The sequence below is a fragment of the Bufo bufo genome, chromosome 2 (genome assembly GCF_905171765.1).
Source record: "Bufo bufo chromosome 2, aBufBuf1.1, whole genome shotgun sequence".
In the NCBI taxonomy this organism is placed as follows: Eukaryota; Metazoa; Chordata; class Amphibia; order Anura; family Bufonidae; genus Bufo; species Bufo bufo.
Window position 1 is genome coordinate 700184564 of NC_053390.1, and position 17743 is coordinate 700202306.

The 17743-nt window shown below is 41.9% G+C and overlaps 1 protein-coding gene across 8 annotated transcripts in view; it reads left to right on the forward strand.

Annotated features, from left to right (window-relative positions):
- Window positions 1-17743, forward strand: part of TENM3 (teneurin transmembrane protein 3) — a 1407247-nt gene that overhangs the window by 993634 nt on the left and 395870 nt on the right. For all 8 annotated transcript variants that reach the window (XM_040418697.1, XM_040418698.1, XM_040418703.1 and 5 more), the window contains one exon: window positions 9546-9611. In XM_040418697.1, the coding sequence (XP_040274631.1) occupies window positions 9546-9611 (66 nt within the window). The remainder of the gene's footprint in view (window positions 1-9545; window positions 9612-17743) is intronic.

The following is a 17743-nucleotide window of genomic DNA, read 5'->3' on the forward strand; positions in this document are numbered from 1 at the left end:
TTAGCAAGACACCCCCAATAAAGGAGTGGTTCTGCAGGTGGTGACAACAGACCACTTCTCAGTTCCTATGCTTCCTGGCTGATGTTTTGGTCACTTTTGAATGCTGGCGGTGCTTTCATTTTAGTGGTAGCATGAGACGGAGTCTACAACCCACACAAGTGGCTCAGGTAGTGCAGCTTATCCAGGATGCCACATCAATGCGAGCTGTGGCAAGAAGGTTTGATGTGTCTGTCAGCGTAGTGTCCAGAGCATGGAGGCGCTACCAGGAGACAGGCCAGTACATCAGGAGACGTGGAGGAGGCTGTAGGAGGGCAACAACCCAGCAGTAGGACCGCTACTTCCGCTTTTGTGCAAGGAGGAACAGGAGGAGCACTGCCAGAGCCCTGCAAAATGACCTCCAGCAGGCCACAAATGTGCATGTGTCTGCTCAAACGGTCAGAAACGGACTCCATGAGGGTGATATGAGGGCCCGACATCCACAGGTGGGGGTTGTGCTTACAGCCCAACACCTTGCAGGACGTTTGCCATTTGCAAGAGAACACCAAGATTGGCAAATTCGCCACTGGCGCCCTGTGCTCTTCACAGATGAAAGCAGGTTCACACTGAGCACATGTGACAGACGTGACAGAGTCTGGAGACGCCGTGGAGAACGTTCTGCTGCCTGCAACATCCTCCAGCATGACCGGTTTGGCATTGGGTCAGTAATGGTGTGGGGTGGCATTTCTTTGGAGGGCCGCACAGCCCTCCATGTGCTTGCCAGAGGTAGCCTGACTGCAATTAGGTACCGAGATGAGATCCTCAGACCCCTTGTGAGACCATATGCTGGTGTGGTTGGCCCTGGGTTCCTCCTAATGCAAGACAATGCTAGACCTCATGTGGCTGGAGTGTGTCAGCAGTTCCTGCAAGATGAAGGCATTGATGCCCCAGACCTGAATCCAATTGAGCACATCTGGGACATCATGTCTCGCTCTATCCACCAACGTCACATTGCACCACAGACTGTCCAGGAGTTGGCAGATGCTTTAGTCCAGGTCTGGGAGGAGATCCCTCAGGAGACCGTCCGCCACCTCATCAGGAGCATGCACAGGCGTTGTAGGGAGGTCATACAGGCTCGTGGAGGCCACACACACTACTGAGCCTCATTTTGACTTGTTTTAAGGACATTACATCAAAGTTGGATCAGCCTGTAGTGTGTTTTTCCACTTTAATTTTGAGTGTGACTCCAAATCCAGACCTCCATGGGTTGAAAATTTGATTTATATTTTTTAATTTTTGTGTGATTTTGCTGTCAGCACATTCAACTATGTAAAGAACAAAGTATTTCAGAAGAATATTTAATTAACTCAGATCTAGGATGTGTTATTTTTGTGTTCCCTTTATTTTTTTGAGCAGTGTATATATATATATATATATATATATATATATATATATATCCTCATATCTATCTATCTATCTATCTATCTCCTATCTATCTATCTATCTATCTATCTAACTATCTATCTATCTATCTATCTATCTATCTATCTATCTCATATCTATCTCATATCTATCAATTTATCTCATATATATATAAAATCAAATCAAATAAGCTTTATTGGCAGGACTAAATACATTTTAGCATTGCCAAAGCAAGTGGGAAATAATTGGGTAGGGTTGTGGGGTGGGGACACGTCCAAGGTGGGGATAAAGGAGTCCATGGTATATCAGGCTCCTCTCAGTCTATGGCAGGCAGTAATATATTGTGCTGCTGTGGCCGCTGTGTTCTCCTCTTCCCCCAGCAGTATGGAGAATCTCTTTTCCTCCTCCATGGAGATAAAGTCTGGGCAGAGATCAGACAGTCTCCTGAAGTGAGTCTCCCTCACTGCTGAGTATTTGGGGCACCGCAGCAGGAAATGAGCCTCATCCTCCACGGCCTCCTGGTCGCACTGCTGGCACAGTCTGCTCTCCCTGGGCATGTACCTCTGTCGGTGACGCCCGGATTCAATGAGCAGGCTGTGGGCGCTCAGTCTGTAGCAGCTCAGGATCTGTCGGTCTCTTGGATTGGGGAGTTTCTCCAGATATGGGGCCAGTTTGTACTCCCTCTGCAGGCTCTGGTATACTGTCAGCTTCTGTGATGTTCGTTAGTGATGAGCGGCAGGGGTCATATTCGAATTCGCGATATTTTGCTAATATTTTGTAGAATATTCGTCGAATATTCGCAAATTCGAATATTTGTTATATTCTACGTTTTTTTTACTCGAAAAATCGGTAAGGTAATGATCGTGTAATATGCGAATTTTCGTAATGCTAATTTTTATTGCAAATTTTTCAACTTACAACTATTAGACAAAGAGGATTATAGCACTATATTAGCTAAATTGCTCTATATTTTTTTATATTTTTTTTCCGAATATTCACTATATTGCTATAACTTAGTTTTCTCAAATATTCGTAATATTCTAAAACAAGAATATATAGCGAATATTTGAAAAAAACGAATATAGAGCAATTTAGCTAATATAGTGCTATAATCTTCTTTGTCTAATAGTTGTAAATTTTTTCTCATCTGAAGTTTAGATTGGAAAAAAATTACAACTATTAAAAAAAGATTATAGCACTATATTAGCTAAATTGCTCTATATTTTTTATTTTTTCAAATATTCGCTGTATTGCTATAACTTAGTTTTTTGAATATTCGTAATATTCTAAAACAAGAGTATATAGCAATATAGCGAATATTCGAAAAAAATACGAATATTGAGCAATTTAGCTAATATAGTGCTATAATCTTTTTTTTTTATAGTTGTCATTTTTTTCCAGTCTGAACTACTTCAGATGAGAAAAAAATTACAACTATTAGACAAAGAAGATTATAGCACTATATTAGCTAAATTGCTCTATATTCGTTTTTTTTCCGAATATTCGCTATATATTGCTATATATTCTTGTTTTAGAATATTACGAATATTCGAGAAAAACGAAGTTATAAAAATATAGCGAATATTCGAGAAAAAAGACTAATATAGAGCAATTTAACTAATATAGTGCTATAATCTTCTTTGTCTAATAGTGTAAGTTGAAAAATTAAATTTCGCATTACGTAAATTCGCAAACAACACTACTCCTAAAGTCAAATATACTGCAGCCTTCTCATTGGCCCACAAGCTAGAAGCAGGGAGGGATCATGTGTACTGATTAAAAAAAAAAAATTTAATATTCGAAATTACGAATATACTGTATATCACTATATTTGAAATATTCTCGAATTTTTGAAGTACCTATATTCGCGATAAAAATTCGAAATTCGAATATTCGGGATCAACACTAATGTTCGTATGTCGTTCCTGCAGATGCTGATTTACTCTTCTTTGCTCTTGTGTATCGTCCTCTGGATTTCCCCCTTTGCCAGGCTGTATTGTTTGGTGGCTTGGGCAGGCTGGGTTTAGGTGACTTGTTGCAGGGTGCTTTGTTTTTCTGGGGCTTCTTGGTGTAGCAAGGCTTTGTGATGGTAGGAGCTGGGACTGCTGCTATGAAGATGGACTCTGAATGATTGCGCCCTCTTCTGGACAGCAAAGTAGAGTGGGAATCTGCCCAGTTCTGCTCGACAGGCGCTGTTTGAGGTGCTCCTGTGGACCTGGAGAAAGTGTTTGCAAAGTTGTAGGTGGAATAGTTCTGTTGGCCCAGAGTCCCACTTTGCCCGATCTGGGTATATGTCTGGGCCCCAGACTTCGCTGCCATACAGGGTCAAGGATTTTAAGCCAGACGGTCACTGGTGCTTTAAGGTGATACAGACGCCTTCTGATGGCAGAGAAGGTTTTGCTCGCCTTGTCTTTCAGTGTTTCCATGGCTTTCTGAAAACTCCCTGATTGGCTGATTTCTAGGCCCAGGTAGGTGTAGCTGTCGGTTTCTGAAAGTGGACAGTTGTTTAGCAGAAAGGGAGGATGCCCGGCTGCTTTCCAGTTTCTGTTCTGGAACACCATGGTGTTGGTTTTCTTTGGTCTATCAATCAATCTACATGTCTATCTATCTATCTATCTATCTATCTATCTATCTATCTATCTATCTATCTATCTATCTATCTATCTATCTATCTATCTCATATCTATCTTCTGCCTGTCTATTGATCTATCTATCTATCTATCTAATATCTATCTATGTATCTATCTATCTATCTATCTATCTATCTATCTTCTGTCTGTCTATCTATCTATCTATCTATCTATCTATCTATCTTTCTCATATCTATCTATCTATCTATCTTCTGCCTGTCTATCTATCTATCTTGTCTATCAAATCAAATCAAATCAAATAAGCTTTATTGGCAGGACTAAATATATTTTAGCATTGCCAAAGCAAGTGGGAAATAATTGGGTAGGGTTGGGGGATGGGGACATATAAAGGGTGGAGGTATAGGAGCCCATGGTATATCAGGCTCCTCTCAGTCTATGGCAGGCAGTAATATATTGTGCTGCTGTGGCCGCTGTGTTCTCCTCTTTCCCCAGCAGTATGGAGAGTCTCTCTTCCTCCTCCATGGAGATAAAGTCTGGGCAGAGATCAGACAGACAGCCGCCATCAGGCTGTGGAAAGCCTCAGTGTCCACAAGCCTTAATGGCAACATTTCCAGGGCTAGCAATTTGGAAAGGTGCGCATTTAGTGCTATGGTCTTTGGGTGGCTGGCTGGGTATTTGCGCTTTCGTTCAAAGGCCTGGGTTATAGACATCTGTATGCTGCGCTAGGACACAGAAGTGGATGTGCTAGCTGATGGTGCTTGCGAAGGTCCAGGTGCATGGTGGGCCTGTGTCTTTGACAGGGGATTGGCCAGCACGTAACACAGGGGAAGAGGAGGCAGTGGTGTGACCCGCAGACACTGGTTGTGGACCCAGGCGTTTGGTCCACCTATTAGGGTGCTTTGATGCCATGTGGCGGATCATGCTGGTGGTGGTGAGGTTGCTAGTGTTCACACCCCTGCTCATTTTGGTAAGGCACAGGTTGCAAATGACAATTCTTTTATCGTCCGCACTTTCCTCAAAAAAGCGCCAAACTGCGGAACACCTACCCCTTGGCAAGGGAGATTGCCACAAGGGGGTGCCCCGGGGAACAGTTGCGGGCTTGTTTAGTGTGGCCCACCTTCTCACTTTTGCCACCTCACTGCCTCTTCCAGCTTGTTACAGTGCTGCGGATCCCTCCCCATCTGTACTACTGTCCTCGCTCAGCTTGCCACCTTCCCAGTTTGGGTCACTGACTTCATCGTCCATCACCTCCTCTTCCACTTCCTCACTCTGCTCATCCTCCTGACTTGACCTAACAGGAACCTCACTTATTGACAACTGTGTCTCATCCTCAGCATCAACCTCTTGAGACACTAACTGCGGTTGAATTATTGGCAACTGTGTCTCATCATCATCATCCACCTTGTGAAACACTAATTGCCGTTCCCCACCGTCAACTTCTTCTGACTGTGAATGCTTCAGAGTTTGGGAATCAGGGCACAAGATCTCCTCATGTCTCTCTTCAAGCTAATACTTACCTTATATCCCAGACTCCTGGCGCTTACTCAACTCGGTAATAGGCAGGCGCGCATGTACTGGCACAGGCGTACAATGACGTCATCATGCATTGGGATTTTACTACTGCATAGGTTTCAGGCCTAGTAGGCCTGAAGCCTATAGTGGTGATCGGTGGTTCAGGGAACTATGCGCTCCCGTGCCCCGCCGTAGTTTGCGGGCGCGAGGGCGGCCGCCGGCCAGTGTTTTTTAAAAGAGGAATCAGCGAGGGCAGGGGGGGTAAGGTATAACCTATGGGGAGCAATTGCCCCCCCTTGCCCCCCTGTAGCAATGCCTATGATCCTATGTATATATAATTTATTGTATACTTTTGCAGGTGGGAAACTTCCATCACCTTTTACTTTGTCTGAACTGAGCAGGGGGAAGGAAATGGTCTTTGGCCATTAAGTAATGACATTTATCAGTGATCAAAACCCAAACAATAGAACGCATTGATATGAATAATTAATGTGTTAAATATGAAGAAAGGACATCAATAATAAAAGAGTGCTTTAAAACCATGAATTATAGATGACAATTAATAACTGCTTACAACAATAAGCGGCCATAAATGCTTATTAATATTCATTCTGAAATTAGCGTGGAAGGTGACGGGTGGCTGCCTCGTCAGTTACCAATATTCCCTCATACGGGGGCTTACGCTTCTGCCATATCCCCGTAATTAAGAAAGGGCCATGTTACAGATTTTGACATAAAACTTAAATTCCTGTCCGATATATCAGTTCGTCTTAATTATGTGTTCTATATTTGTGTGTGATGTTATGTACATGTGTGAAAGTCCATTACAGGGAACTTTTGACATGAAGCTTTTTGCGGCTTTTGGGAAAGCTGACTTTATTAATTAGCTTCTCTGGTTCCACATGAATGATAGGCCGCGCTGCCATGTGTTTTAGCTGGGGGTGAATGACATGAATTATTACTGTAGTATTACCATTAACTTGCAAAATGGATATTTTCACAGTATGTAGGTGGAAGGTTTCATATTTTTGAATACCTATTGTGTTCACATAGTGCAGCGAAGAAAGCGGCTGTACCAGTATTATCATCGATATAATTAAAGTGGAGCATTTAAAATGGTAATTGAACTATTCACTAAGAACCATTTGCATAATTAAGTCAGGAAAATTAGATGTAAAATAAAACTGCTAATAACCTGTTAACATTATTTCAGCAAACATCATTTTTTATAGAAATATAGGGGATCAATTACTAAAATTTTTATGGCAGTTTTTGGCTGAACTTTTTCTTCTCCAGTCACAGGCAGTGCCCCCTTGCATTTTACATGGAACAGTTTTTCACCGTATTTTTTGCATGGCCCATTTATATATTTGTATAGGTTATTCATGTCCCCCCTTAGACGTCTCTTCTCAAGACTAAATACATTTAATTATTTTAATCTTTCCTCATAACTAAGACCCTCCATGCCCCTTATCAGTTTAGTCGCTCTCCTCTGTACTTTTTCCAGCTGCAGTGCATCCTTTCTATGGACTGGTGCCCAGAACTGAACTGCATATTCCAGATGAGGCCACACCAACGCTTTGTAAAGTGGTAATATTACATCCCTGCCCCCCGAGTCCGTGCCTCGTTTAATGCATGACAATATCCTGGTGGCCTTAGAAGCAGCTGATTGACTTTGTATGCAGTTATTTAATCTACCATCTACAAGGACACCCAAATCCTTCTCTGTAAGTGACTCTCCCAGTGTTACATCCCCTAGGACATATGAAGCTCGGAGATTATTACTACCAAGATTCATAACTTTACATATATCCACATTGAACGTCATTTGCCAAGTTGATGCCCAATCACTCAGAGTGTTCAAGTCAGCTTGTAGTATATGGACATCTTCCATAGACTGTACAGTTCTACACAGCTCATCTGCAAAAATAGAGATGGTGCTATTAATCCCATCCTCAATATAATTAATAAATAAATTAAATAATAAAGGGCCCAGCACTGAACCTTGGGGTACACCACTTATAACCCGGGACCATTCTGAATAGGAATAATTGACCACAACTCTCTGGACACAATCCTTCAGCCAGTTTTCAATACAATTGCAAACTATACTTTCCAAGCCTATAGACCTTATTTTACCTATTAAACGTCTATGAGGGACAGTATCAAAAGCCTTTGCAAAATCCAGAAACACTACATCCACAGCCGCCCCTCTGTCCAGGCTACTACTCACCTCCTCATAAAAACAAATCAGGTTAGTCCGACAACTTCTGTCCTTGGGAAACCCATGTTGGTTATCACTTATAATATTATTTACAGTCACATATTCCTGTATATAGTCCCTTAAGAGTCCTTCAAACTTTTTTTCCACAACAGAAGTTAAACCAACTGGTCTAAAATTACCTGTGGAGGACCTTGATCCTTTTTTGAATATGGGCACCACATTTGCCTTGCACCAATCACTTGGCATTGTGCCAGTACCTAGAGAATCTTTAAAAATTATAAACAATTTCACAGCAATGACTGAACTGAGCTCCCATGGCATTTTTTTTTTCTCCTACAGAACCCCCAGTTCATCTGCTGTTGGCCCCGTATATTTTGGCGCCTTATATTATAATAAGTTGACTCGGTTATACTAGGCGGAGACTTGAATTTTCCCTGGATGTGGTTATCTTCTCCCTGGCTGTGAGCGCATCCAATCAGAGCGCCCCGCTCTTAGCCAGGGAGAATGAGCTCAAGTTCTCGTGAGAACTTGAGCGTGTAGGCATCCTTGAGCTCATTCTCCCTGGTTAAGAACGGGGCCCTCTGATTGGATGCGCTAACAGACAGGGAGAAGATAAACACTCCCAGGGAAAATACAAGTCTCCGCCTAGTATAACAGAGTCGGCTCATTATAATATAAGGCGCCAAAATATACGGGGCCAACAGCGGATGAACGGGGGTTTCATTAGAAAAGAAAAAAAGTGCCATGGCATCAATGGGGGCCGCCCTATAAGGTAGGATAATAATTAGACTAGAGCTAGCCTGATGAAAGGTCCTCTTTAACTTGTCTTGGACCATATCTACAGTTAGCCAATTGAGTATGTTACTGGATATTCTAACAGCCCCAGCACCACAGATATCCGCTCCGTTCTCTTCTTTTGTATATACAGAACTAAAAAACCATTTAGTAACTTTGCCTTTTCTTTATCTTCAGTGACTACCCCCCCCCCCCCCCCCCCCCCCCCTTTACCATTATTAGGAAACCTACCTGCTCAGACCTTGGTTTTTTTGCATTTATATATAAAAAAATATAAAAAATGGAGGCTTAGTTTTGCTCTCTTTTGCCACCTGCTGTTCATTTTGTATTTTTGCTAATTGTGTCTCTTAACAGATTTTATTAAGCCCTTTGTAAACTTCATAGGCTACAGCTGACCCCTCAGATTTGTATTTTTTAAATCCCCTTTTTTTGCAGTGGTTGCCAATATTTGACTGTAAAGCAGCTGCCAGCTGCAGGTTACTGCATGGTGCCTATGTAATACATGGCGGTATTATTAATCCTCCTTGATATCCATGTCTTAAGTCTGGTTCTTAATTATAATTTCTATTATGCCTGAATGTTTACTTCCTATTGTATGAAGGAGTCTGAATATTCTGCTGGTTTCCTGTGGGAATGATTTTTCTTCTGCCCTTCGCAGGCTATTGCGCTGGGCACTGGAGCTGTAATCCTATGCTATCACATTTATGCCCCGAGGCTGTAATCTACATAAATTCAATCCTTTGACCCATGCTTAGCATAAATGTGTTCTGTACAGGACTGCATAGTGGTTCTGACTATTTCTTATGCAAATCCTATATCCTGGAGAGATCAGACACTAGCTATATGGCGTGCATGTCTCTGTTTTTACCTGGGAGCGGATAATGTTGGGTCTTATAACTATTCCTCTGGAGACAGAGCCAGGAGTTGGGATGATATTTAACTGCTGTACATTTTTGAATGTTTTGCCATTTTTTCTTGCTGTTTGATGTGTGGGAATTGAAACTTCTTCTTTTTGCTTGTTTTAGATTTGTTGCAGTGCAAGCAGCCAGCCACTCACAGCCGCAACCTAAAATGTGAAAACGGCTTTCTGGGTAGGTTTTCTTGGTTCCTATATGTGCTGCTCTTTAAAAAGCATTAATACTTTTACTTCTAGCCTAATTTTATATGGTTTTAAAAGTGAACCTTGATCAGGACAGACTCCTTGAAATGAATACACCCTTACTATCACAAGTAGTGGATCCACTGTGTCTACTTGGCTTGGAGTAACTGCTAAGGACGTTATCCTGGCATCCCCTTAGTCTTCACTCTTTAACCCCCATACAGGAATCTGGAATCCGCTGCAGGGGAACCACCGGGCTTCTATCTCCTGTAGTAGTCTCTGGTTGACAGCTGAACCATGGGGTCAAGAGACATTGGTGCAGAGCAGTGGTCAGGGACAAGCCGAGGTCAGGGTAGGCAGAGTTCATGCAATCCAAAGGTCAATCAGACGATCAGAGCAGGCAGCTCAAGGTGGGAACAGAGAACAGGCAGCCGTCAGATTAGACAGCAAATGGTCAAATCTAGAGATCAGGCAGATGTTGTTACATAAGCGGAAAAAAAGAGAAATCACACACCTTTGCAGGACACTAGTAGACTACAACCTACTGCTCAGGCCACTTCCCACACAAGAAGTTGCCTAAAATACCCTAAAGTGGGAAAGACTAAGGTGTGAATGTGCTGGCTGTTTAAGAGCCAGAGAGAGTGCTTCACATCCTACGGACAACAGGGTGGGACAGCAGGATTCCAACATGGAGATAACCAGAGCAGTGCTACTATGGTGGCTGTTCCCTCCGGGTGAGATGGCAGTGATCATGGACTACCGGTATAACACTTAATGATCCTGATATATGTCTTACTCATTTGGGTGCACTTGTACCCATTTAAACTACAGGGTGAAATGAGAATTTAGTGAGGTTCAGATGTTGCATATGCACTTACCACCATCTTCGTAGAGGTCCATGACTGTTTATAATGACGTACTTGAAATTTGTTTCCTTTTTGATTTTCATGCTGAAGTGCCATTCATTCTCCATTAGTCATTTGATCTATTTCTGATGCTGTGTTCATCGAATCTATTGCCTTAATGTCATTTTCATGGCTACTTGTCACATTGAAGAGCAGTTGTTGGAGCTGTGGTTTAAGGTTGTAGGATCTTCCATACAATGACCTGCTATGGTTACAACAGTTATGTCTCCAAACACTGAAGCGTGTGGCTCCATGTAAAGGGATTATGCACATATGTAATGTACTTCAGAGGAGATGCATTAGAAATAACAGGTGTACACGAGCATGAAAAATAATGTGCAATAGTATTGAATGCTTGAATATTTTTTTATGCTACTGCTGCCATATTTGTGTATATGAAAGTAATTGTATCCTTTTAGCCCACATAGAAGGCATATGCTGTGCTTGTGGGTTCACTTTCCAAGTATAATCGATATACGATTCAATATATTTCAGTATATGTTTCTGTATTATGCAGACTATAAATGTAAGAGGTTAAAGGGGTTCTCCAGGATTTACATATTGATGACTTATCCTCAGAATATGTCATCAGTATGAGATTGGCGGGGGTCCAACTCCCAGCACCCCCATGATCAGCTGTTTGAAGAGGCTGCAGCACTCCCGTGAGCGCCACAGTCTCCTTGCAGCTTACCAAGCCATACATTGTATAGCGGCTGTGCTTGATATTCACTTGAAAGGGACCGAACTGCTTGTAGGCCATGTGACTAATGAGCGTGACGTCACATGGTCTAGGAAGAGGCCTAAGCACTCATAGAGCCTTACAGCCTCTATGTACAGCAAATAAGAGGGGTCCTGAGAGACAGCCAACAATCTCATATTGATGGCCTATCATGAGGATAGGTCATCAATATTTAAATTCCAGACAACCCCTTTAAAGGCTATGTACACCAATTTTTGTTTATTATTTATGTCTAGAAATCATTTTTCCAATTGGTCTTTTTTTAAAATATTGAACCGTTCTGTCACAAAGGGTTAGTTTGTCTACCTGTGTGAATCATACTTTTTACTTTCACTTTGTGCAGGTCATCTAATAACAAAAGGTCATAAGCACTTATTTAAGCCACTTTCTTATCAGTACGATAAGGATTGAGCTTTTATAATTAAGTGTTTATAATGTCAGAGAGAAAAGATAAGGAGTCCGTCTGCTCCCCAGATGACGGAAAAGACTGAAAATCCACAGGCTGCTACTGCAGCATGTCAGCCATGTACGCAAAAAAGGATTCCATATTGTTAATAAAGACCAATTGAAAAAAATATTTTTAGCTCAAAATTAGTAAGAAACAATAATAATAAAAGATTACCCTCAAAGGTTTACATAGCCTTTAATGGAATTCTGTCAGCTAGTTTTAGCTTATAGAGCTGAAGACATGCGCTGCTAGATCGTCGCTAGCACGTCCGCAATATACATTTTCCATAGCTCTGAGTGCTTTTATTCAGTCAAAAAAAAAAAACGCAAATGAGGCTAGTAAGGAGCCCAAAGGGAGGTTGCCAACGTTTCAGGAGCCAAGCCCTGCCCACTGTGAAGGAGCCCAACTTCGCCCGGCATCCTCCGAATCTCCTCCATGCACCCCGGATGTCACATTGTTAAAGCTCTGTAATCTTGCGCATGCCAGCTAGCGCATGCACAGTTCATTCCCTGAGGCTGATGCCAGCACAAGGAAGGAACACTATGCCGGCGTACTTGCGCATGCGCAAGATTACGATGCTTGTGTGACATCGGGGGAGCAAGGAGGAGATTCGGAGGATGGGGGGAGGTGCTGGGCTCCTTCACAGTGGGCGTGACTGGGCTCCTGAAATGTTGATAACAGCCCCTTGGGCTCCTTACTAGCCTCACTTGCATATATATAACATCTTTTTTTGACTGAATGAAAGCACTCAGAGCTATGGGGAATGTATATTGTGGACGTGCTAGTGGCAATCTAGCTGTGCGTTTCCTCAGCTCTATAGGCTAAACCTAGCTGACAGAATCCCTTTAAGAAGCACTATACTCAAAAGGAATACATATGCGGCCACATAGTCAGGTTTTGCGATGCAGTTTTGGAAGCCAAAACCAGGAGAGATTTCAAGAATAAGGAGAAGCCTTATCTGGCCTTTATACTATTATGATCCACCTCTGATTTTGGCCTCCAAAACTGCATGAAGTAATCTGACCATGTGGTCGTACCATAAAAGACATCTACTAACCCAGATATTGAGCATTATACATACATAATAGGAATTACTTTCTTGTATGAGTTTGCGCAGCTCACTTTACAATATACTGCTGAGCGGAGGAAGCATATGGACATAATATACATGAGCATGCCACTAGAAACATCTACATACACAGAATCTGAAACCAGTATTAATACTTTATATTGAGAAAAAAAGAAATACGAGCCCCTATAATAAAAGTGTTTCTGACATTCTAACTGCAGAGGGGTAATAAATATATATTTAATGGCTCAACATGCCGTATTTGGAACTTGAAGAAAGGTCTTAATTTACTTTATATTGCAATTTTTACATTCATTAAAAATTCCTTGGCACGGACTCTAACCAGACTGGAAGCAGAACAAGAAATAGCAGTTGTCCAAAATGGTATATATTGGCGTTTCCATTCTGCTTTAAATGTAATTCCAGAATTCCGGATATGAGGGTATGTGGGTGTACATACCAAGATTGATGTATTAATAATGTGAAGTCAGGGATCTCTTCTAGTAGCCCACAGCACATATTGTATATAGACTGCTATTAGTATTAATGACAGCTCAGACTGTGGAAATACTATCTTGTGCAGGTGTCGGGACCAGTTTACATGGAGACTGCATGCTTTGTTAATTAGGAAGCCATAATGTGGAGTGACCTAGTTATTAGCTGGTATTTGGCAGGGTAGGATGGGTTTAGTTAACATCTGAAAAAAACGGATGCTGTGTGTAGATTTATATGCCACCTTTTTGTCAGTCATTACATTTACTTACTGCGTTGTGAACTCCGGCATTGTAATTCGGTCACTGTATCCGGTGCACATGCCGGCTTTCAGCTGCACTAAAAATGTTACACGCAACAGTTTTTTTCCAGCCGAAAGTTGCCATATATGCTGGAAAGCAGCCGGATTACCACCGGATGCCATTACAGTGAATGGGGATCCGGCGGTGCATGGTGGTATCCGGCTATTCTAGATATGGTGAGCTCTGACAGTCCGTTCCTCCACCGGCACAGAGTTCGCAGCACAGATGTGACCCCAGCCTTAAGGCTACAAGTGGTGTCATTCCCATCATCAACATATCATGTTTTTTATTAAATTGCTCTTTCAAAATATCTCCTAGTATTTATGTATTAAAGCCCTATAAAAGGGGTGTTTCAAAAACATTAAGAGAGGGAGCATCACCCAGGACCAGATATCTCCAGACATACTTTCCAATACTTACCAACCAACCTGGTATTCTTAGGACTCTGCTGGGATTAGGACTCAGTGGCATAACTAGAAATGACTGGGCCCCACAGCAAATTTTTGAATGCGGCCCCCCAGCAACTTCTTTGCAACCCTGACTCCTGTGCAACCCCCACTCCTATGGTTGGTCAAGATTGCTCTCTCAGACCAGGCCTGACAGACGTTTCATCCGTTTCCTACAGCCTCTCTGTATATAATGTCGTTGTATAATGCTGTTGAGAGGGCCCTGACAGTAAAATCTCTTAGTCCTACTCCGGGCCCCAAAGCAGACACTTCTCCTGCTTCCCCATAGCTACGTCCCTTGCTCTAGAAAACAGAATGCCCTATTTGGTTGTTAGACCTTTGTAACAAAAAGCTCTTATCCAAGTTAAAACCCTTTAATCATCTGCAACCTTTCTATTATGAACTAACATATCTGCAAGGACTAGAGACTACAGGAACAAGGACTAGAGACTACAGGAACAAGGACTAGAGACTACAGGAACATTGACTAGAGACTACAGGAACAAGGACTAGAGACTACAGGAACAAGGATTAGAGACTACAGGAACAAGGACTAGAGACTACATGAACAAGGACTAGAGACTACAGGAACATGGACTAGAGACTACAGAAACAAGGACTAGAGACTACAGGAACAAGGATTAGAGACTACAGGAACAAGGATTAGAGACTACAGGAACAAGGACTAGAGACTACAGGAACAAAGTGATGGCATATCTCTAGGACAAGGTCTGATCTCTTGGACCCCCATGAAACAGAGAATAAAGCAGACACTTGCTCGTTTAGCTTCACTCCTGGCCACCCAGTTGGTCCTATTCTTTTGAATCTGGCCACACTACAGTTCCATGTACAATGAGTAGTTAGGTGCCACTGTACAGGGAGTATAAGTGAGGGAGACACAGTGCCCTTTTCATTTTCATGTACAGCGGTGGTCTCATAAGTCAGACCCCCACCAATCAGATCTAGTGATATGCCATCACTATACACAATGGGAATTTCACTTTAATATATAGATCGCAATTCACTATAGATCATCCCAAAGGTGTTCTGTAGAGTTGAGGTCAGGGCTCTGTGTGGACCAGTCAGGCTCTTCCACACCAAAGTCAGCCAACCATGCCTTTATGGACCTAGCTTTGTGCACTGGGGCACAGTCATGCTGAAACAGAAAAGGGCCTTCCCCAAACTGTTTCCACAAAGTTAGGCCCCATTCACACGTCCGCAATTTCGTTCCGCATTTTGCGGAATGGAATTGCGGACCCATTCATTTCTATGGGGCAGCACGATGAGCTGCCCGGATACGGAATTGCGGACCCGCACTTCAGGGTCCGCAATTCTGTTCCCGAAAAAAATAGAACATGTCCTATTCTTATCCGCAATTGCGGACAAGAATAGGCATATTCTATTAGTGCCGGCAATGTGCGTTCCAACGCACATTGCCGTTGTCCGTGTTTTGCGCATCTGCGGATTCCTGGATCAGCAAAACACGTTATGGACGTCTGAATACAGCCTTAGAAGAGTCCAATTGTGTCCAAAATGTCTTGGCATGCAGAAGTATTTAATAGAATGCTATGCAATCTTTTTTTTTTTTTTTTTTGAGATTCAATAATTTTGTCCATTTTTAAAGATATTTTTGTAAAAGTTTTTTTTTAACTTGTCCAGAAATATGAAAAATTTAATAATATTTAATATTTTCCACTGTAGACCAGCAGAGGGAGCTAACACCATAAAGTGGTGAATTCAAGGTACCTGTAATCTGGCTTCGGGAAAAAAAGGGGGGAGTAGGTCTTTTCAATACCACTGTGCGGCACTATTCTTCTTTATTGCTCAGTAGAGTAGATTATTTCAAAATAACGCGTTTCGGCATATAGCCTTCATCAACAGATACATCTCAAATGCACAGTGACTCTTATATATACATATCAATTAATCAAAGTGACATCATTCACCCCCTTATGGGCGGGAACAAAAATAAACCAACCGATTTCTTGGTTTCACTATAGCATGGGAACACACATAACAGAAGAATTTTCACAATATCGAAAATAGCAGATCAGCGAGTCGATAATGTCTACAATAAAGAAAAAGAAAGAAATTATTTGAATCAAGCAGTACGAAAACATACACATAGTCTCATAGCCTTACAACCTCATAATCGCGATTTAGACCTTTGGGATACAATGTATCAAGCGTATGTATCCAGAATGCCTCTCTACGAAGTAAACGTTTTTTTTATATCGCCTCCTCTTCTTGGTCTCATAACTTGCTCCAAAACCTGTAACCTTAACTGAGATATCGAATGTTTTCATTTATCAAAGTGGTAAGGTAACGGTAGTAATAAATTTTTAGTCCTAATTGTGGACTTATGCTTGCATATCCTGTCCCTCACCGTTTGCATAGTTTCGCCTACATGGGCATTTTATCAAATAGATCACATTTTTTGACTCACAGGTAAAAAAAAACTTCAATTTTGAAGGCCTTTCCTGTGTGAGGATGATATACCTCAGAACCCTTAATAATATGAGAACATTGAAGACAATGCAGGCACGGAAATGTGCCTTTCTTTATTGTCCTCAATGTGCTCTGTCTCAATGTTTTATTTTTACTCCTTAAGTCTGCATGGACTAATTTGTCTCTCAGGCTGGGGTTCTTTTTATTACAGATCAATGGTGGATTTTTTAATTCCTCCACATTTGGGTACGCTTTAGTTAAAATACTCCAATGTTTCCTAACCACACCATCTATACTCGCATTATAGGGATGATATTTATGTATAAACGCTATGCGTTGTTGTTCACTACCTCAAGTATCCCTAGATGGGGGAGTAGTTCTAGCTTCCTCTAAAATGGAGCTCGGGTACCCCCTTTCACTGAATCTAACCACCATTTCCTGCAATCTGTAGTCCCGCATAAGTGGATCAGAAACAATTATTTTTATTCTCTGAAACTGTGACTTTGGTATTACTTTCTTCAGCGAGGGGGGGTGTGCACTAGTGAAATGTAAAATACTGTTCCTGTCCGTCTCTTTCCTGAACAAATCATTTGAGAGACGGCCATACTCATCTTTTATTACCACAGTATCCAAAAAGCTCACCTTCTGCTTATCACAGGTGATAGTAAATCTGAGACCATCACAGGCCCTGTTCAAATATTCAAAGAACTCGGATAGGATCTCACGTGGCCCCGCCCACACGCAAAAAATATCGTCAATAATTTTTTTCCAAATAAGTAAGTTTTCTTGGTAATACATATTACTATAAACAAAAGACTCCTCAAAAGCTGACATAAACGCATTTGCGTAGGGCGGGGCCACGTTCGATCCCATCGCGGTTCCCCGTCACTGCAAATAATATGCATCTTCAAACATAAAATAATTGTCATACAACACCAAACTTAGCATATGCAAAAATAATTCCTTTTGTATCATTGGGTAGTCACTAGTTAATAATATATCAGCCACCGCCTGAATCCCTTTCTCGTGATCAATTGATGTGTAGAGACTCACCACATCAATTGTCACGAGCCAACTATCCACCGAAATGGAATGCAGGTCCGTAATTTCTTTCAAAAATTGCGTTGTATCCAACAAAAACGATCGAGTGTTTTTTAGCAAGGGTGTTAAGACCTTTACCAAGGTGATAGATAAGGGGGACAATATCGAATCCACCGAAGCAACTATTGGACGGCCGGGGGGATCCACAAGTGTCTTATGGACTTTAGGCAATAT